Source organism: Siniperca chuatsi, linkage group LG15 (assembly GCF_020085105.1).
Source record: "Siniperca chuatsi isolate FFG_IHB_CAS linkage group LG15, ASM2008510v1, whole genome shotgun sequence".
Classification (NCBI taxonomy): Eukaryota; Metazoa; Chordata; class Actinopteri; order Centrarchiformes; family Sinipercidae; genus Siniperca; species Siniperca chuatsi.
The window spans coordinates 25,947,247-25,969,855 of NC_058056.1; the positions used below are offsets into that span (position 1 = coordinate 25,947,247).

Genomic DNA, 22,609 nt, shown 5'->3' on the forward strand with positions numbered 1-22,609 from the left:
GTAAAAGTACCAATGCAACAATGTAGGAATACTTTGTTACAAGTAAAAGTCCTGCATTCAAAATTTTACATGTGTAGAAGTACAAAAGCAGCAAAATGTAGTCATTAGTAGCAGAATGACCCATTAATTTAGTTAGATTATAATCAGTCATCACGTTAATGTTGCAGCTGGTAAAGGTGGAGTTAATTTCAGCTACTTTATATGCTGCTGAGTAGTGTAATCTATAACAATATATAACACAATTTGTTAGTTGATTTATATGTTGTATTAATAATCTGAATCTGCAAAGTAACTGATGTTGTCAAATAAATGTAGTGGAGTAAAAAAAAGTTCAATATTTGCCTCCATAATGTAGTGGAGCAGAAGTATAAAGTAGCAGAAAATGGAAATACTGTGGTAAAGTACAAGTACCTCAAAATTATACTTAAGTACAAGGTTTTAGTAAATGTACTAGTTTCACTCCACCACTGGCTGGACAACAATGTATAAATTAAAGTGCAACAAATAAATGCGACATAAACATGAGGAAAGAAAAAGACATAACATTTTATTGTATTGTACTTCATTGTGTTTTATTTAACTTTATTTTATTTTATTCCCCATGTCCATTTAAAAGCAGCGACCTTAAGAAGTGCCATCACACACGTAGGGGGGTTCTGTTGCCGGTGTTAACTCTCTTTATGATAATACTTTTCGTGCAGAGCTGATTTAACATCTTTCTAACACCCAACATAGAACTTACAAAATAATCCTACCTTACGTTTCTTTAAAAAAAAACAAAAAAAAAACGGACCCGCTTTTTATCATTATTTAAATCAAACAACGACTTGACAGCGCGCCACCCCTCCGGGCCGAGTTGGTCTCGTCCGTGGCTGCCCAGCATCAAACGCACATGTTGGGTGTGTTGTGTTGAGGATCGCAGCGACATTAAAGCGTTTAGCAGACCTGTGCGCGCTGTCACGTTGCTGTTTGCTCCCTGCAGACCACAGCTACAATGCGATAAGCCTCACGGTCAATGAGAAATACTTTTAAAAAGCAAGAGTTATTGTAGAAAACGGCGAGGAGGCTGACACGCGTCCCGGCGTGGCTGCAGGCAGCTACTGTCTGACTACACCGGACTGAAGGTATGCACGCCGACACACACACACACACACTCATTAAGTATTTAACTACCTGTGAGGCTGCTTCGTCTATTACATACTCATTACATCATGTGGGTGTCTGTTAAAGTGTTTGTTGAGGTCAGTTTTAGCGGCTAGCAGCACTCCGTTAGCTCTCTGCCCTCAGCTGTCAGCAGCTCCATGTGAGAGCTCATGCTGTTCAATTAAACATATATATATATGTATATATATATATATATATATATATGTTTATATGTATGCAACGTTATATATATATATGTGATGCAGGAAAAATAAGTGAGACAAATCATGGCTGTGACTTGGCAATTTTAGCCCGCAAAGGACTCGCCGCTTGGCTAGCAAGTGAGAAAACGCTGAGCTAGCCGCCGGGTGCTGAGCAGTGCCACGTAGCTAGCCGGCTAATGGGAGCAGAGCAGCGGCTGCAGTTGTGCACAATCGCTGCTGGAGGACCAGCAGACAGGCGAGCGAGAAGAGCTCAGATGCTTCAGCAAAAGTACTGAATCCACACTGTAGAAATACTCTGTTGCAAGCAAAAGTCCTGCATTGAAAATATTACTTATGTGAGTATAATCAGCAAAACGTGCTTAAAGTTTTAAAAGTACTCAAAGCAGTAAAAAAAAAAGTCCCTTGTGACTGCTGTACAGATATATATTATACCATCAGGTTATTTTTCCTCGTGCATTAATCAATCAATCAATCAATCAAACTTTATTTCTATAGCACCTTCCAACAACCGAAACTGGACCAAAGTGCTGTTCAACATTAAAAACAAGATAAAAAAAATAATAATGATAATAACAATAATAAAAGTACAAATAGGCCAGCAGAGCACATTACAACATTAAGATAAAGAGAAGTGTCACAGGGCCACTAAGTGTTAAAAGCTATTCTAAATAAGTGGGTTTTAATGGGCATTAATGTAAAAGCAGGATGTTGCTGCTGGTTGAGGTGGAGCTCATTTTGAACTGGTTTGTATCGGACTGCAGCTAATTATTATTATTTATATACACTTATTTAGCTTTTATACTTATATCCACTTTGTACTTTAATTCATCTTACCTGTTTTATAGTGTATTATATTTGATTTGCTTAGTACTTCTATCCCTTATTGCACTGACGTGACAGTGAGCAGCTGTAACAAAAGAGTTTCCCCCTCGGGGATCAATAAAGTATTTCTGATTTTCATTATGGATTAATCTGCTGATTGTTTTCTCCGTTAATCGATTGATTGTTTGGTTTGTAAAGATTCTGAAAATAGTGAGAAATGCCTTCACAATGACCCAGAGCCCAAAGTGACGCCTTCACAACGCTGGTTTTGTCCAACCAACAGTCCAAACCTCAACATTATTAAAAATAAATTATTATTATTATTATTGTTATTATTATTAAAATAATTAAAAGGAAAAGCAGCACATCTGAGAAGCTGGAACCATGAAATGTTTTTGCTTTAAAAATGACAAACGATTATCAAAATAGTCTCCAATTAAGTTTTAGTCAGTCGTCTAATTGATTAATTGACTAATAGTTTCAGCTGTACTTGTATAAACTGTTGGGTAGTTTAATTTTTTACAAGCTCTTCATATGTAGAAGTAAAACAACAACAATATGTTCCTCTGAAATGTAGTGGAGTAGAAGTAGAAAGACATGGCATGAAAAGAAAATACGCAAGTAAAGTACAAGTACGTCAAATTTGTACTTCAGTCCAGTACTTGAGTAAATGTACTTAGTTACATTCCACCACTGCTCAGATCCTTTACTTAAAAGTACCAATACAATAATATAAAAATACTCTGTTACAAGTAAAAGTATTAGAAGGATTATCAGTTAAATGTACTTAAAGTATCAGAAGTAAAAGTACTGATTCTGCAGAAAAATGGCCTGAGTTATTATATACATCCTGACATTATTAGATTATTAATCCTGATGCATCAATGTTAGAGCAGCATGTAACTGTTGTAGCTGCTCGAGGTGGAGCTAGTTTTAACTACTTTTTCATATACAGTTAGCTAGTTTTAATGCAGTGGTTCCCAACCTAGGGGTCGGGCCCCTTCAGAGGGTCACAAGATAAATCTGAGGGGTCGTGAGACGATTGTTTTGAATCACAAAGCCAAAACCTCAAAACATGAACAGTTTTCCTCTGCATCGTTAAGGTTTAACTTCAGGCAATCAGGCTTGATAATTATAACCATTAACTCGTACTGTTGACGTTCCCCCGTGCAAGATGTTGAACTCACACCTGAATGTTGGCCAGCAGCTTAACTTTTTATGCTTTTTGTTTTTTTAAGTGTAAAAACTGCAGGAAATTGTTAATGAGCAATGCAAGGAAGTTTTATGTTTAAATAAAAAAAAAAAAAAAAAAGTAAAAAACAAATTCTGACACTGAACTCGGGAAAAACAGGAGCTCCTATCTTACTGTAATTTCCAGACTCTCTTTGCTCTTTTCCCATCAGGCTTTGAGGCTTGCCGTGCGACACCATGAGCTCCAGGGCGTGCAAGAACTGCGGCAGCTCGGACATCGATGTGGACCAGGCGCGCGGCGATGCCGTCTGTATGGGCTGCGGCTCCGTGCTGGAGGACAACATCATCGTGTCCGAGGTGGAGTTTGTGGAGTCGGGAGGCGGAGGGTCGTCGGCTGTCGGACAGTTCATCTCTGCAGATGGTGAGAACGACGAAATAATTCACCTGCTGATGTGAAAGTCCAGATGTGACTGCTGATTTTATTGTGTTTTTATTAGTAGATATTTGTCTTTTATGGATTTGTACAATCAGTTCCAGTGGTGGAATATAATGTAATATAAGTACATTTACTCAAGTACAACACTTTCTACTTCTGTTTCACTACAATTCAGAGGGAAATATAGCACTTTTTACTGCATTGAGTACTTTAACTTTTAATACTTTAAGTACATTTTCCTGATTATACTTACGTACTTTTACTTAAAGAGCAACTAAACCCCAAAGTTTTGGCTGAAGTGCCTCCACCCTGGAAATACAAGAAATGCCTCTAGAACGTGGAAAAAGTATTAACATGTGCAGCGCTGGGAACGGCGCAATTGGATAGACCTACAACCAATCGGAGCAACGAAACGTTACGTAGCGCTAAGCGACGGGGCGGTGCTTGCTCCGTTTTCATGCAGGAAAACAAACTTTCTCAAATTACAGCTAAACAATACACTAAAATGTGTTTCTGGAAACACTTAAGGCAGGAAATAGGCGATGCAGTGACAGAATCCTGATTCATATTTGATAAGTTCTGCCCAGTTTGACAGTTTGATCTGAGTTTCGTGAGCCTGGTGCGTCACGCTCGACGGACCAGCAGACTGGATGCTACAACCAATCAGAGCAGCGAGACGCGTGACATGTGACTTTTCATACAGGAGGGAACGGGGAGAGAGGGGTTTGTTGGTGACGAAACTGCCACCATATACGTCACCTGCCTCCAGATCTGCAAATAGCAAAATTCAATTGCAGTAGCCGGGTTTCAGCCTGTAGATGGCAGTCGCTATGCATATTTATAACACAATATGTAGAATTTAAATACTTTGCACTAAAATGTCAAGATTTGGACCTGAATCCATCAACAACACTACTAAATATCCATATATATTAGTTTTCAGCTGAAAAAAGTGGTTTTGGGGTTTAGTTAGTCTTTAAGATTTTCAGTGCAGTGCATGCAGTTTTAATTAGATGATGCTATTAAAAGGGGTGTCACGTCATGATTGACAGCTGAGGCCGGCTCGCGACTGAGTCGGCCGGGTGTGTGGGCGGGACTTCGATACCGCAGTTCCAAAGCTCCGCCAGTGTTAGCGTTGTTGATTTATTGATTATCTGTTAAAGACAGATTTTACTGGCATTTGTTTCTTTTTGGGTGGCACTGTGTAAGACGGATCTAGTGACTTTCTTCTCACTGCAGTTCTGATTTTATTTCTGGAGGTTTTTTAGTTTTTTTTTAATTGAAATTTATAAAATTGTTTATCTAGATGTCCACTGGCACACAAGAATGCCCCAAACCTTTTTTTGAAGTTTACTTTTTGTGATAGTTAAATGTAAAGCGACGTGTGCTGAAACAGTGATTAGAAACTTGAGGACAACAAAAAGAAAAACACAAGTTTAAAAGAAGATACGGCCCCTTTTGTTTTGTTGTTGTTTGTTGACGGGAAGAAACTGTATCAGCATTAGTCTGTTGAGCTTGACAGTTCAGTCTTGACCTTGGAAACAATCTCAACTCAAGGTCCACTTACTAGTTTGTTGTCGAGCTTTCAACTGTATCACCCGGTTTTTAAGCCAGCGTGGACAATAAGTCGTGAAAGTTAACATCTATACTGTAATTTCATGACAACTGAGCAAACACCATTCGCAGATGAAGATCATGTCATAGGGTTAAAAGCTCTGGAACAAGCTAGTAAGCAGATCTTGAGTTGAGATTGTTTTTGGAAAAACTGTAAAAGTTAATGCCAGGTCTTAAACATCCCTAACTACTTTTGAACGCAGACGTCGTTCTACTGGGATCTACTTAATCATTCTGATAATTTAATTTAAGCAACTTACAATCTCAGTACATGATTGTAAATGATTTAATATACTATATACGTTATATACAGTTTCTGTTACATTAGACTTTTTATTTAGTTTAACATTTTTTTATTTTATTTTCCAAAGTTAGAAATCCGCCATTTTTAAACGGCCTGATAATCACAACAAATAATAGTACCTTTTTAAAAAAAAAAAAAAAAAAAAAAAAAAAAAAAAAAAAATGTCCACCTAAAGAAGTCCAGTTGATGATTTTAAAGCAAACTGATCTTGTGATTCTTAAAGAGACTGAATGAAACATAAAACGGGGAAGCATCAGGACACAGTGAGTTTGTACTTGTCAGGTGGGTGTTTTGATGTTTAGGAACAGCGTGGCTCTTATGTAACGCTGCCCTGTGAGTTAATGCGTGTGTGTTGGACCACAGCTGCTTATCTGTGTGTAACATTTACCTCCAGGTTATCTTTGACCTTCAGCCTGCAGGACTTTTCACTCCTGCTGAGTCTGCACAAGACTTGTTAGATTTTATTTCCTGTGTTTGTAGTTCTTCATCTGTCCTCTAGAGTGCGCTGTCGGGTCACACTACAGTTCTTTATAATCTGCCTGCTCAGGATTTATTGGTCTTTTTCAGGGATGATTTTGTTTAGTTTATAATACATTTGTATTGCATTCTGGCAAAAAAATGCAATACTTATGTTTAGAAATGAAACAATTAGTTGAATAACTGATTAGTTGATCGACAGAAAATATATTGGCATTTATATTGATAATCGATTAGATCTCGGTCGTTTTTCAATCAAAATCTGCAAACGTTGTCTTGTTGTAGCTTCTCAAATCAAAAGTTTTATAGTGAAATTGAATATCTCTGGGTTTAGGACTGTTGGTCAGACAAAACAAGACATTGTTGTGGACTCTGGGCAACTTAAAGATTAATGGAATAAAATAGCAGATTAATCATCAGTGAAAGTTATCGTTGGTTGCAGCCATGTTCATGTTGTAATAGCAAGATTTATTTCAATTTCTTTCCCGCTGCTGGAAACATGAGTTTATCATCCAGCTCTGACTTCAACTGGCAAGTTCAGATTGTCTGCTGTTTTACTTGATTGAGTAAAAACTTCAATGTTTCCCTTTGATATGTCGTGGAGGAGAAGTAGAAAGTAGCATGAAATGGAAATACTCAAGTACAGTACTTGAGTAAATCTACTTAACTAACCACTGCTGTTAGTTAAGGTTCACGATAGAGCAGCAACTACAGATGATTTCCATTATCGATTTAATATGCAGATTATTTTCCCGATTTTAATTGTTTGGTTTGTAAAATGTCAAAAAATAGTGAAAAAATCACCATTTTCCAACAAACATTTTCCAACAAACATTTTCCAACAAACAGCTCAAAACCCAAAAATATTCAGTTCTCTGATCTACGACAAGGAGCCGATTTAATAACCTGGAACCATCAGTTGTTTGGAAGTTGTGCTTGAAAAACGACTTAAAATGATGAATCCATTCAGTACAATACAGCTGCTGGTTATTGCTCCGTTAAGGTCTTTTAACAAAACAGTAAAGACATGACTGAGAGGAATTTGCAAATGTTGCCTGTTTTTAATAATTAAATAACAACAACTTCATTTGTTTAACTCCTTTCATACATGAAAGTGCTTTACAGTGTGGCACTGAAAACAAAACACAATCGATCCAATAATAAGGCAGAGAGATAAAAGTAGTAAAAATCAACGCATCGGTTTTGATTTGCTTCACTGTCCCAGTAAAGAAAAATAAAGTTATTCTGATTGATAGAAAACTGAAAATATTGTTTTTGTAGTTCCCTTCCTGATACCAGTCTGTCTGGTCTTTGTCATCAGGTGGAGGTGCCAACCCCTCTTTCGGAGACGGACACTACACAGGTGTGGGGAGGGAGTCCAGAGCTCAGACGCTTTCGAGAGGTGAGTGACCAGCAGAGGGCGCCGCATACCTTTTTTATTAAAGTCTCCACGAGCCTCTGCTGCACATTGAAACCGCTGTTTGTTTCTCTTTATAGTGACACAAGTTTGAATCTTTTTCATGATGTAACTTGTGTTAGTCGATTAGTCTTGCTGCTTTAAACTTTGGTGGCTTTCTGTCAGGAAATAAGGAAGTTTTGTTCTCAGAAGACAGAAGTTTTTAAGTTGTTGATGGTCCGGATCATCATTTGTACACACCTAAATGTATAGGTTTTGTTTATAGACTCTTTTTTTTTTTTTTATTAAGCACACAGATAAAAAATAAATAAATCATTTTATCTTGCCGAAAGAGATGTCGATTTTACTGAAGAGGCTGTAAACCCCTCCTAATATGTTGTGTGTGAAACCTTTTCTACGATAGAACACTCCTGGACGAATGAGGGACTACACCGTCAGCCTTAGTTCATGTGCATTTACATATATTTAGTTTAATCTTCACTTATTCTGTGTTGTGTGTAAATGTTGTCTTCTGAAAGCAGCTGTGTTGCAACACGTTTGACACAATAGCCGAGTAATTAAAGGCTTTTCAGCATTTTCAGAGCAGATTTACCTTGAATCCTTTCATCCTGTTTGTTCAGAGAACTCCTCGTCTCATAAATGCACATTTTAAGTCACAGCAGCGGCCTTTTCTGTTCCGGGTACATTTTTGTAATATGCAGATTCAGTGTTTCTGTGTTATTCATTGCAGCAAATCACACATTGTGGTGAAATTGGTTATTATGCTTTCTGTAATAATGTAATATCACTTCAGAGCTTCTGGCAGCTGGACAGTCAGACGACGCTGTTAAGGGAGATTTTAGTGAGTAAATCAAACTGAAACTACAGAGAGTTGTTACTCTTTGATTTTTCGGTATCTGTGATAAGCCAGCATCAGCTGACAACATCGTCAATATATCTATCAAGCTTCAAATTGATCTGTTACTCATTCTTTTGGGGCCCCTGGAAGGGACCCTGAAGAGCCTTGTGGGTGTCCCCGGACCTCACGCTGACACAGGAGTTTTATCTCAACAACTCTAGTCTAGAAACATGTCAACAACTTGCGGAAAGAGACAGAAAACGGTCGGCAGGCTGCCGGGCAGAGAGCCAGAGCTCGGATAGGTGGGCGAGCAGCTGGTTACCGCGGCGACGACCGTCTGCTTCGATGATGATGATGTTTCAGTGACGGAGCTGCAGAGTCCCGGAGCTGTCAGACTGCAGCAGACGCTGAGTAATGCGAGAGAGAGTGTGTGTGTGGATAGGGGATTAGTTTAGTCACAGTGTATGTGTGTGTGTTTGAGAGATAGGAGGATGAGGATTGGGGGAATACTTTTGTTGTATTGTGTGTGTCTTTGACTACGCAAGGAAAAGTTTTGTAATTCTGCGTGTGTGTGGATAGAGGTTTTGTTTAGAATATTTTTGCCCCACTGTTTGACTCTGTGTGTGTATAAATAGGGGTTATATCACCGTCACACACTGCTTAAAGGAATAGTTTTAGATTTTGGGGTAAATACGCTTATTACTGTAGCCGTCTTGCTCAGAATGTGAAAAGATCAATACCACTCTCATGTCTGTACGGTAAATATGAAGCTGGAGCCAGGACACGCTTAGCTTAGCTTAGCATAAAGACTGGAAACGGGGGGAAACTGCTAGCCTGGCTCTGTCCAAAGGTAACAAAACCCGCCTACCAGCACTTCTAAAGCTCACTAATAGACCTTTGTCACAGCAGACGTTTTGATGTCATAGCGGGAGAAGCACAGGTGTAACTGATTACATTAAAAACTACTGCATTTCATTTAGCTGAGCCGGTTTCAGGGTCCTGGTCCAGGTGCATGCTGAGTCACGGTCATGGTTTACTGGGCCACGTGATGGAACTGAGCCATTGTTAACAAAATATGTTTCACCTGTGTTTTTCCTGCTATGACAAGTCAAGATGTCTGCCGTGAAAAAGGTCTATTAACACGTTATATCTCATTTGTTTAAGTGCAAAAATGACAATTAGTGATTTTTACGGGGGGGTTTTGTGCTGGACTACTTGAGTCCCGTTGTCACAGTGAGGTTGCCAGGCAACCACTGGAGAGTCCAGGGGTCATTTTACCAAAATATAGTCTGTCACATAAACCGCGTGAAATCACAAATTGTCATATTTGTACAGATTAAACACACCTGATTTATTAGTGAGCTTAGTGAGTGTTTACCTTCGAACAGAGCCAGGCTAGCTGTTTCCAGTATTTATGCTAAGCTAACTAGCTGCTGGCTCCAGCTTCATATTTACTGTACAGACGTGAGGGTGGTATCGACCGTCTCAAAGATTTCCCAAAGTGTCGAACTGTTACTTTAAGTGTGTGCATGTGTGTTTAAGTAAAAGGTGTGTTATACCGTGTTTTTGAATGTGTGGAAGCTAAAGTTTTGTTGTTGGTGTGTGTGTGTGTGTTAGCCGGTGTTGCAGTGGGAATAGCCTTGTCACGCTCTCTGTGTGTGTGTGTGTGTGTGTGTGTGTGTGTGTGTGTGTCTAAGGTCTGTGGGGAGATTTATGGCTGGCTCTGTGACTCTGCAGGCGTCTCTGAGAGAGGAACATCTCTTCTTCTTCTTCTTCTTTCTTTTCTGTCCTCCAGAAACTTTCCCCAGCGGCCGTCTGCGCCTCTCCCGTCTCTCCGCCGACTGATTCATATCTGGGAGCACAAACCCCACCTCGTGCTGTATGTGTGTATTTGTGTCGGGCAATAATGTATCACCAGCCCCTCATGTATCGGTCCACAGTGCGCTGCAGTGTAGGCGTGATGACTGGAATTTAAATGTAGCTTTAAAAGTGGCTCCAGGCAAGATTTATGTGTGAAAACACACTTTGTCTGAACGGTCTGAATCACAAACTGGAGCTGCAGTAAAAACAGTCTGATTCCCATAAATCTGGATGTAGAGCTGGGAGGTGTATGAATATATTGACACAACGATATGAGGCAAGATATCATCTGTGATTTTAATATTAACAATGAATCAAATGACTGTAATGTTTTGGCTCAGTGACACATTTACTGTCTGGTTCAGTCTCACTGTTTCCCGCAAACAAGCTCTAAAAACCTACTGTACGCTACCTGCTCAGCATCAAACGGCAGACAGAGTTAAATATCTGGCTCTTTAGCTGCTGAATGTTCCACTTCCTTCACCAGCTAGAGCTATAAGAGAGTTAATATTTTATTACATTCATGAGTTCACAAACACGACTCCAGATAAATTCTAATGATGCTTCATTTCTGCGAGCTTTGATAATGTTTGCTGAAGTGTTTCTGCCCTTTATGGCTCTGTGACGGTTTAGTGATGAGATTTTCTGACGTGTCTTCCTGCTAAAGACAGGAAGCAGCAAGGTCCTCCTGACATGATACTGTATTGTTAACATGCTGCCATGTAGGGCTGCAACTAATGATTAGTTTCATCATCGATTCATCTGCCACACTTCCCAGAGACCAAGGTGTGACGTCTTGTTTTGTCCGAACCCGAAGATTCAGTTTACACTAACATATATGACAAAGAAAAGCAGAAATACCTCCCATTCGAGAGGCTAAAACTAGAGTGTTTGATATTTTTTACTATTTTTGCTTTAAAAATAATTGAAACGATTAATCGATTTATCAAAATAGTATAGATTGTTATTCTGTTGATCGACTAATTGATTAATCGAGTAATTGTTTCAACGCTACGGTCATGGTGCAGTTTACAAATAGTCAAATCAAACATTTGTAACCCTATTGTTTTTCCATCCACCCCTACCACCTGCTTTGCCATCACATTCATATTAGAATGAGACCATATCACAGACTTAATTTGCATTAAACCATTTATATGTAGTAACCAATAGTTTTTACTAGGGTTGAGCGAGTACTCGGCTGAAACGAGGATCTGGTACAGATAATGTACTTTACGAGAGTAAAATGTGTCAATATCTGTACTCGTAAATATATCAACTTTTTATAAAATAACTTGTTCTGTAAATAGTTCTGTTACTCTTGTGATCAAAACCATTACTCTGAAGCTCAATTCTGAGGCTGTTCTGTAAAAAGTTTTCTAATAAATATAGCAACTTCTGATCAACCCATATCAATTTCAGGCTGAAATGAACGGCTGATTAGCCACGCCCATTTCCGGTATAAGCACCACCCATGTCCGGTTTAAGGCCGGATACGAATACAGATAATTTAGTTAGTTGAACAGATACAGATAATGGAGTATTGTCACATTATTGATACCTCACATTGCTCCTGTGCCCTGTTTGCCAAAGTGAAATCCTCATCTTAAAGTTTGGTCCTCAGGCTTTGGAGAGTTTATTTCTGACAAATCCAAACCAAGATAAAATCAAAATTTGTTTCCTGAACAGCAGTGACTGAGTTATCTGTCCAGTAAAAACTGGACCCGCCACCATGGCTGAAACTACGGCCTAGATAAACTTTTTAGAAAGGAATAGTTTGAGATTTTGGGACACATGCGTTCTTGCTGAAGGTTAGACGAGAACACTGATACAGCTCTCATGTCTGTTGGTTAGATATAAGGCTGGAGCCAGCAGCCAGTTAGCTTAGCTTAGCATAAAGAATGGAAATGGTGAGACAGCTAGCCTGTCTCTGTCAAAATCCATCTACCAGCACCTCTAGAGGTTAATAATTACCACGTCATATTATGTTCGTTTAATCTGTACAAAAGCCAAAGTGTGAAAACAACATGTTGCATTTTTACGTGAGTTTATGTGCCGGACCATTTCTTGCAGTTACTTCGAGTCATAATGCTAAACTAAGCAAACCGGCTGCTGGTGTAACTTAATATTTATTGTGCAGACATGAAAGTGGTTGTTATCAATCTTCTCATCTAACTCTTAGCAATGAAATGAATTAGCGTATTTCCCAAAATGTCGAGCTATTCCTTCAACTGGGCTTTTAGCAACCAGTAAGAACAAGATGTTCGTGTTGTGTCGTTCATGTTCACGAAAACAACTTCACTCAAGGTCCACTTACTGGCTTTCTCTGGAGCTTCCAGCCATCCCGTCGATGCCGTTACTGGTTTTAGTCTGATGTTCACAGACAGCTGATGTCTGTTTCCTGTGTTCTTAGTCGAGATTATTTTATCCAGCTAATATTTCCGAGGTCAAGAATGAACTTCTGGATGCTGTTCCTTTCTGGTGATGTTGTGGGTTGAATTGGACTGTGTGTGTGTGTGTGTGTGTGACTGGTGATGTCCTAATAATAATGACTCATGAGGCTCATGTTCAACCAGACCATACTTTACCTGTTTTTCTAATCCAGGTGTATGTAAATGCTGGCATAAATAGCTCCCCAGATAGTTTCATCAGATCCTGTGGATGTATAAATGCCAATCTGCTTCAGGGTGTCCCAGTTTTTGGTCATATAAATGTTATGAGGTGTTATTTATTCATTTAGAGGCTCTTATTAAGGAATCAGTAGCTGTTTTGGGGTTTGAGCTGAAGAGTCACGTAAAGGGCAGAAAAAGTTTTAAACCTGGGAAGACGAGCCCTAATTACAGCTGCAGCGCCGAGTGTCTGCCCTACTTATCATCCCTGACACAACTTTGGTAGAAGTTAGGGTAGCATTTAACTTTTTATGTAAACTCAAGCTCGCATGTCTGTATTCCGCTGCAGCAGAGCCGTCGTAGGCATCAGCCCAAGGATTGGTGCGGGATGTCACCGTCATGCGGAAGTGCTTCTGTCAGCTACACATACACGTCCCTGTATGACGGTGGCGTCAACTACTGATCCTTTGCCGTTTTATTTAAGACCGCAGCAGAAAGCTTGAGCTTCATAAATGCTCAAGTTTACTCCAAATGCTTGTATTGAGATTTAACGTTAGCTTGTGTGGACGCTACCGCACTACTTGATCAATAAAAGAGCTAAGCTATGAAAAGCTATTTGATTCAGAAAACGGCGACGCTACCACCGCGCTACTGAGAAATGTAGTTAAACTAGTAACGCCGCTACTTGTAGCTCCACTACTGCCCAACACTGAATGTTAGCATGTTGACAAGCTAAACTAAGATGGTAGCCATTATTTAGTAGATGTTTTGGAACTTATGATCATATAATGTGATCTTCATCGACGGAGGGAATCGCCCAATTCTCGTGGACTTGTAGATTTTTTTTTTTAGTTTGGTAGTTTTTCTGTGCACTTCTTGTTCATGTTGTCTTAAAAGTGTGAACATCTACATTTCTATGACAACTGGGCAATTTTCATCTGCTAAAGAAGGTCCATGTGATATAAATGAAAGCTCCAGAGCTGCTACTAAATAGACATTGGGGTGAGATTGTTTTCTTAAATGCTGTTTTCTCGTCATCCAAACCAGTAATCTTCATCTGGGTCAGTGCAGTAGCTGTATGGACATCATTCTGCTGGAATAATGAGAGACAGATTCAGAACAGAAAAATGAGATCCAGACATGGTTTAGGATGATGATTTTGTGTGTGTGTGTGTGTGTGTGTGTCATGCTGATGTTGAAATCTGCTGGTTTCAGATCTGAAAGAGCTTTAAACTGAACAGCATGACGGGACGTGATGAGCTCAGAGCCTCTCACATTCCCAGACACACATTTGTTTGTATGAGGATACTCAACATATTGAGCTCAGCCGAGGTCATAAACTCTGTGTATACACACACACACACACACACACACACACACACAAACACCTGCAGCTTAGTGGCAATTACAAACTCTTATGTTTCCAGTCCACCTGCCGCTACACATGAACTGTTGTGTGTCTAATGGCGGAGCACATGTGCTTCTGTGTGTTGCGTGTAAAGACAGTTATATGGGCTTGTGTGCGCACATTTGCACACGTGTATAATGGAACCCATGTGCTTGTCTACAGGCGTGTGCGTGTCCTGACGTGTTTGCAGAGCTTTGTTTGCATACGGTAATGTTTATGCACTCGTGTAATGACGTGTGTGTGTAATGACGTGTGTGTGTTCTGGTCTCCAGAAACCAGTTTATGTCCGTATCAGACTACACCACATTTACGTTGTTCTCTATGGTCCCCATGATCAATACGTGTTGTTCTGACTTGGCATAGAGACATGTGGGACAACGCGGGAACCCTGACCAATCACAGCTCGCCGTGTTTCATTAACAGCATAACATGCAAATGTGATCAGGCAGGAGGAGCCTGAAGTGGATCGCCATGGTAACTTATGTTGAACACCTAACCTGCTCCCGAGCAGGTCATGTTGGAGATAACAACACATCAACGGGTATAAAAGCACCGCCTATATTGGCTACTGACCAATCGCCTCTTGGAAAATGGCATCGCCATTCATAGCAGATCCTGCGGAGCTCAGTGCGCGGAATAAAACATAATAAAAATAAATAAATAAAAAGCTTTGAGACGAAGGCGAGTGTTGAGAGACCGACTTGTGCTTTAGTATCCTGATATCATCCTACAACGGACTGATTGAAGCACTAAAGCTTTGTATTTGTTGTATAAGATTTGAGAGTAAGCCTAGTTACCTCCTTTTTTAAATTATAATTATATATTTTATATAAATCTTCCTACCTTATAATTTTTTCTTACGATTTTTAGGTTTATTTTAATTCTTAACTATTGAGTTGCATTATACTTTATTCTTAAGTCTTGCACTGCTCTATTTTAAGTTTAAATTCACCCATTGTCTTTACATTTTATCCTTAGTGTTTTATTTATGGTTTTTAGTCATCCTTTGTGTTTAGGTTTTATTCCTCTTGTATTCCATATGCCTGCCTGTTTATTCATACATTACTGTGCATTTAGTTGTTGTGTCTTATGTGTAAAGCACACTTTATAACGCTGTAAGTGCTATACAAATAAACGTTATTATAATTATAAATGTAATTATAGTCAGATGCCGTGCCCTAATGATGGGGCAGTGGTAATATAAGCCTGCATTTGGCAGCTGCAGCTGTGTTGCTTTCAGCCTGGATTATGTGTTTAACTTCTTCATATTTCTCACTGTCCAGGGTGTGCCCTGCCTAAGGCCCGAAGTCACTGGGATAGGCTCCAGTCACCCGCGACCCCCTAACGGGGACCAAGCGGTAGAAAATGGATGGATGGATGGATATTTCTCTAGTATTATAGTTTGCTCCTCGTTTGTAAAATATGCCGCTCTGCTGCCAGTACCAACTTGCACCAAGTTGTCCATGTTGGTGCGATTGGTCATATGCTGCGAACACCGCCGCTTTTATGTGAACGCACTCGTGGCTGGACTGGGAAACCCGGGGTTGACTTACCGAGTTGATAACCAGCGCCGTGTGACGGCTTACCCTGACTGCGGTCGTTAGGGTTAGTGAAGCCAGATAATGAAAGGAGATCCAGGGTGCAGTACAGGCCCCGGATGTCTACACCTGTTCTGAACGTCCCCATATGTCTTAAAACTATTTACATGCTCATATGTAAACTGAAGTAGTTATTGGATGCTGTCATCATTCCTCTTGTCCATTCTGGCCATTAAGAGATTTCTTACACCCACTGTCTCTCAGATTGGGCCCTTGTGTGCTGTATCATGTTGCGTCATCCAGACATTACTGATTGAACCCAGAACCTTTTCAGATCTGGAACATGAACTGTACAAAGATGTACAAAAACTTTTAGGCAAAGTGTGCATTTGAGTTTAAGGGATTGTTGTCTGTTGCTTTTTGTTGTACTTGATGTTTGATTGTTGTTGTGGGCGACTGTTCTGTCTGGTGTGTGTGCTTAGTTGTCTTTTATCGTAGTTGTATTTGTCTGACAATTATGATACAAAGGAATTTCCAAAAGAATAATAAACAAAGCTAACCAACTAAAATTAGGCCAATACTGAGTTCATGTGTCACCTCTGATATGATAGTTTGCTCTTTGACCACATGTACAGAAAAACAAACTTGAAACTTGAAATGAAAGTTGTTGTTTTTTGTTGTTTTTTTCCCTTGTTGGTCCTTCGATTCACCCGTCCATCCATCACTTTTATGGCCGAATTGCCATGACATTTCGTATGGATATTCATCGTTCCCAAAGGATGACTATAATGATTTTGACTCCCTGCTTTGGTCTAGCGCCACCATCAGGTCAACTTTTTTTTTTTTTTTTTAACAATAAGCGAATATTTATGGTCACCAAACAATTCTTTTTTTCCACCTCTAATGTCACCATCAGGCCAAAAAAGTCCACTTGTACGCAAGAAATGTTAAAATTTTCCATGCAAGTTACAGAGTGCATTCATGCAGAGGATGAACCTTAAACATTTTGGACACTCAAAGAGCTTTTCTGCTTAAATATACTGTTTGCTGTACTTGTTTTTCCTCTTTTCTGTATTAATGATAAAAGCAGAAGGGAGGCTGAATACTTGTACATGTTTTAATGAAAGTGGTCGCAGTGTTTCTGTGAACTGACATGCTTTTGTGTTTGCGTGTCTCTTCAGCAAGACAGAACATCAACACTCTGGGCCACCAGCTGCAGATGAACAAGCACTGTCTGGACACGGCCTTCAACTTCTACAAGATGGCTCTCGCCAAACACCTGACCCGCGGCCGCAAGTCCTCCCACGTGGTCGCCGCCTGCCTCTACATGGTATGCCGGACCGAGGGAACGCCACGTATCCTTACTGTTCATTCTCTTTTCTATGTTCTCAAAATGTTTTGCAAATGTTGAAGGCGCTAGAAAGTACATTCAACATGGATTTTAGGCCTTAATGATACACACAATGTGTTTTGGTCAGAAACTCTGAATCTAGACAAACTGTGTTACTTCGTAATGTAAACTGCACAGGGAATCTTTACTCTGCTAAGGTCGATGTTATGCTTTTGCTCTGACATTGAGTTGTAGGCTCATCCAGCTAATGCAGCTGCCCTTGAGCAGTTAAGTATCTTGCTTAATCCTTAATACGCAGTTTATACATTTTAATTCAGTTATCACACCCCTTCTTCTCGTTATTATAACTCAGTCAAACCAGAACGCACAAACACACAAAATACCATAAATCTTTTGAGAAATCATTTAAAAAAAAAAAAAAAAAAAAAAAAAAAAAAAAAAAGCTCTTTTATAACTTAAGAACATTCATAATAATCAAATTTAGACGTTTTCTACTGTATCAAAGTAATACACGTGATTGTTGGCTGTATCCATGGCAAACTGGAACTGCTAATAGCTAATTATTTTCCGAATGCAGACTCGTAAACTTGTAAAGAAATAGGGCTCAAGGTGTAGCCCACAATTAATTCACTGGTTCCATGGCAACATTATACTTCCTGTTTATATCACCCAAAGCATGATGGGAACTGTAGTCCCAAAACTCTGATCTCATGCATCTTAAAAGGAAATAAGAAAGTAATTGGATAGTAACAATAGGATTGACAATTAGGATTAGAAAATTTGTTTGGTTTTGACGCTATCAATAAATGTATTGACATTACTAAGATACAGAAGGTCCCATCAATGTGATTTGTTATGTCACTGGAACACTGACTCACTCCTTTTATGTGTTGATATACAGATATTTACCCTGTGTTGAAAACCTTTTTTGGACATGCAGACAAAAAATCCAAACATGTGTTGACTTTTCTGAGTAGCCTGGCTAATTCTGAAAATGACAATGTATGACAGGCCTAGCTCAGACATTTAGTGACTATGCCACTAGTGCTGCAAATATCAATTATTTTCATTATCGAGTTATCTGCTGATTTTCTGAGATCTATATAGTGACCATCAAAAGTTGACATTTGAATTCCTTGTTTGGTCTGAGTCCAAAACCCAGAAATATTCAGTTTGCTGTCATGGAAAACAAAGAAAAGCGTCAAATATTCATATTAGAGACGCTGAAAACAAGCGATCGTTTCTGTAATTTTTGCTTAAAAAATGTCTAAAACAATTGGTTGATTATCAAAATTGTTGATGAATTTTCTGTTGTTTGACTTATCGATGTTGACTTATCGATCGATAATTGTTTCAGCTCTATATGCTATAAGCCTGTAAATAGAAAACGAAACATAGAAAAACAGCCAAGGTGTTGACACTTAGGCGGGTATGGACACGCCACTCTAAAGTTAAAGCAGCTAGTAGTATAGCTACCAAGTTAGCCATCACCCTGCTGTGGACTGTGTGTGTCAGTCTAATTTATTTGTTGTAACAAAGTGGAAAAATCACCTCTGAAAGGAAACCCGATCAAAGAAAAACTTCCACAAGTGAACAGAGCTGCAGAGGAGACACCTTTTTTATTTAATTGCACGTCTAACAGCTGAGCAAGAGTTTGGTGTTCGTTGAGACAAAGTTGCACTTTAAATATGCCAACCTGCATCTTAAACTGATGGAGGATGGCAAGTCAAAGTCTGCAGGTTACTTTTGAGGCCACTGCCTTTCTAAATGTTTCATAATCTGCTAACGGCAGCTTATTGAAGTCGAGAGTGATGTGTCACAGTCGGGATAATGGGACTTCTAGGTTCATCCTTTTTTCATAAGCAGGGCGGCTCTTTGGTTTTTGTGCCGTTGTTGGTTTACTCCTGACTCACTTCGCCTCCGAGGATAATTGTGTTATGTAACGGCAGCACAGGACAGCCGGGATAGGTTTAACTAATGAAAGAGGGGCGAGGAGGGTGTAATGCCTTCCTGCTGCATTGTTTACCAGGCTTGTGTGTGTGTGTGCAGGCCTGTCTGTTTGTGCCTGTTTGGAGGAGTGAGGCTGGGGTAAAAATAGCTCTGCTCACTTCCTTTTCCACAGCTGGGTGAGTCTGTAATGTTGTCACAGGGGAGGATCAGGACAAAGACGAAGGCAGAAGGAGAACAGAGTGAAAAGGAAACATCGCTGTTATCTGGAGTTTAATTTAACGACAATAAACCGGACTCTCTGGATTTTATGTCGCCGTTCAGACTGCATCTTTTCTTCCATCCTTCCGACCTTCCTTATACCTTCTTTGTACTTCCCTTTCCTTCCATCCCTGCTTTTTGCCTTCATTTTCTTCCTTCATCGCTTCTCTAGAGAGGGAAATTATCCCAAAAACAGATGTGTATGTATCCGTGCACCACAACAGTCAAATCAAAACAAAAATGTCATTACCCCATCAGTCACACTTCAGTTCATGGTCCAGCTGTGTCACCATGCAGAAACTTTATAAATGACAGTAAATAATTCATACTTCCTTTGTTGATAAAGTCGGTCGACTCTGTTCTGTCAATAGCGATGATCTGGTTTAGTCGCGCTTCCCCATAAACCTACTGCATCTTTGCTTCTTTCAGTCATGTTGCTTTCCTTAGGAATACTTTTTAAGGTCTCATTTCTTAGTGTTGGCCATCATTTCTATCAGCTATGATACCGTTGTACTCATCAATTTATTGCTGAGGTCTGGTAACACGGCAACACTGGTAAAAAGAAGTCAGATGACGCAAGAAAACACGAGCAGTCAAATCATCAGACAGAACAATGTTGTTACTCTTGTACCATCTGCTGTCTGGAGAAACGTGTAGGTCGCTGTCCTCTGGAAGAACAGCGTCCTCTATCTGTTTTGTACCAAAAGTGATCCAGCAGATTTTCGGCCGCATTCGTCACAGTGGGTCACAATGTAAAAATGCAGAGTGGAGGCTGTTGATCCTCTTAGTGGTGGTCTTGTGTTGATGCTTGTTTTATGATTGCGATGATAATATACTTGTTAAACCTTATCGTTGGGAGGCTTAATGCTAATGTAGTTAGCTGCGTGGTCACCAAATCTGAAATATCAACAAAATAACTGTTAGTGTAATAGGATCTGCATACGGTGTCACAGCAAACCACACAATCTTTGTTTTTAGATTGTATCTTAAAAACATTAATCGGCTAGAGTACAAAACACTGCGAGAGACTGCTAATGGCTCAGTTTTGCCATGTAGCGGAGGAGAGGCTGTGATGCGTGGTATTTTATTTCTCTTGTTGTGAAGCACTTTGTACTTTGTTTTGATAAGTGCTCTATAAATAAAGTAGTCAAACATTTACACGAAGGTAGAAGTCTGTACAGATGATTGGAAAAAGAAAAGTCTTTGTCGCTTTGCACAACAGTTTAAATATCGATTTCTCTGGATAGTTAAACAAGTGAGTTATTAGGATCGTCCTCCCCCATCCGTCCTTCATGTTGCACCAAATAAAGGTGCACGTTTTCTATTTCCTCAGTGGAACCAGATGTGTTGAAGGACCTGCTGTCGTCTATTTTCCTGATTAAGGGAGTCGTCTGTAATCTCCAGACGGCGTGTGCTGGGATTATCTTTTCCATTTCATCTGCACTGCTGCTAATTCCATTGTGAGGCCTTTCAGAGGAGCCCTGATAATCCACCCAGGCAGCCTGGAGACAGGTGCACCCGTCGCCACGGAGACGCTGTCGCCACGGAGACCGACGCGTCCAAGCGGGGGCCGGTCACTGGGAGGATGGGATGTCCAGAGGCTGATGAGGCAGGCGTGTTCGTGTGTGTGTGTGTGTGAGGTCACAGTCGGGGAGGCGACGGGTCCGTCAGTATATTTAGAGTCGTCTGGTTAGAGGTGACGGTTCGGTGTCTCATTAGATTCACTGTCACAGCTGCCCGGGCTGAACATGTTTCACTTATTTTATTTCATCATCCGTTTAACACCGGTGTCCACTGTGCTTCAAACATAAGTGTTTTTATGTGAGAATGCAAATTTTTAAAAAAAAGTTGAAACTATTAAGAGAGTGACAGCATGGAAGTAACTGGATTCAGACACCGCTAACTATGGGCAAAGAGAGGTTGTATAAATCTTTCCCAATGATTTCTGCCACATGACACTCCTCTGCAGAGATATCATACACAATACCTTTCATAATGTCAAAGAAACCATCAAAGAAAACATTTAAAAGTTATATTTTCTTAAAGCAGAGCTATTCTGCTGTCGAATACATTTTGAGTTACTAATTTTATGTTGTCTTACTGTAGCCTTGGTGTGCTCTGTGCTGCTGTATTATGTTGGGGAAATATAATAAAAAATAACAAATATTAGGTCAGACTATTGACAGATACTTTATTAAAGGGTTAGGTGCATAAGTACTTTCTGATGTCAAGTCCTTAAATCAGTCAATTTGTACAAAGGCTCTGGCTTACTACAGTATGTTTCCAGGTTTTGAGTATGTACAGTAATGAGCTCACGTTGAGAAAGTAACAAATTTAAATATATTTCAAGTAAATTTTTACATTGTTTGTCGTTTGACTTGACGAGCGTGGAGTCTGAAGAAAACGAAACAGACTTGTATTTTATGAACTTTCTGTCTCTCACTGTTTTGTCTTCTGTGGTCAGTTCCTTCCATTTGGCTCCTAACTGGGCAAAAGCAAAATCATAACAAATTATTTTTAACTCTTCTTTTGGTTTAGTTGCCTTAACCAGTTTTTCTCAGACATGCTGCTGGATCTCAGTGATCTCCTGCAGGTAAGTTTCAAGACTACAGTCAGTTAAAGCTATTATTTTCATTATCAGTTAATCTGCTTATTATTTTCTTGATTAATCACTGAACATCAGAAAATAGGGGAAAATGTCCATCACAATGCCAAGGTGATGTCTTCATATGTCTAGTTTTGGCTGACCAACATGTAAGACAAGTAGAAGTAGCCATTCTCTCATTTTGGAAGCAGATACCATAAAATGTTTGGCATTTTTGCTTGAAAATTTACTTGAATGAATCGATTTTGATCAAAATAGTTTCAGATACATTTTCTGCCGATCGATTAATCGACTAATCGTTGCACCTCTAATTAAAACACTGCGGTTTTTAAAATAATTTGAGCATGTATTTTCATTGACCCATTCAAGAAATCTGTGAAAATAAGGTTATAAAAGTACTAAACGTAAAATAACTTCGGGCTTTGAAGACAACTTTTAATTCTCTTTTAATGTGTGTTGATGCCCACCCTGTTACGGCAGCCACTTAAATACACACTCCTACCACTCACCACAAGTCCCATAATGCATCTCTGCCTAACCACCTGCACTCATCTTGCTTTCAGA

General features: G+C 39.6%; 1 protein-coding gene across 3 annotated transcripts in view; it reads left to right on the forward strand.

The window, feature by feature from the left end:
- The first annotated feature begins 823 nt into the window (after window positions 1-823).
- Window positions 824-22,609, forward strand: part of brf1a (BRF1 RNA polymerase III transcription initiation factor subunit a) — a 129,334-nt gene continuing 107,548 nt past the window's right edge. Inside the window, exons 1-5 of one of the 3 annotated variants that reach the window (XM_044166777.1) lie at window positions 824-1,124; window positions 3,593-3,801; window positions 7,533-7,613; window positions 17,063-17,236; window positions 22,002-22,033. In XM_044166777.1, coding sequence (XP_044022712.1) covers window positions 3,618-3,801; window positions 7,533-7,613; window positions 17,063-17,236; window positions 22,002-22,033 — 471 coding nt within the window. In that variant the 5' untranslated portion in view covers window positions 824-1,124; window positions 3,593-3,617. Of the gene's footprint in view, window positions 1,125-3,592; window positions 3,802-7,532; window positions 7,614-8,722; window positions 8,878-17,062; window positions 17,237-22,001; window positions 22,034-22,609 lie in introns of those variants that run through there. The other 2 variants (XM_044166778.1, XM_044166779.1) reach the window with 2 other exon arrangements.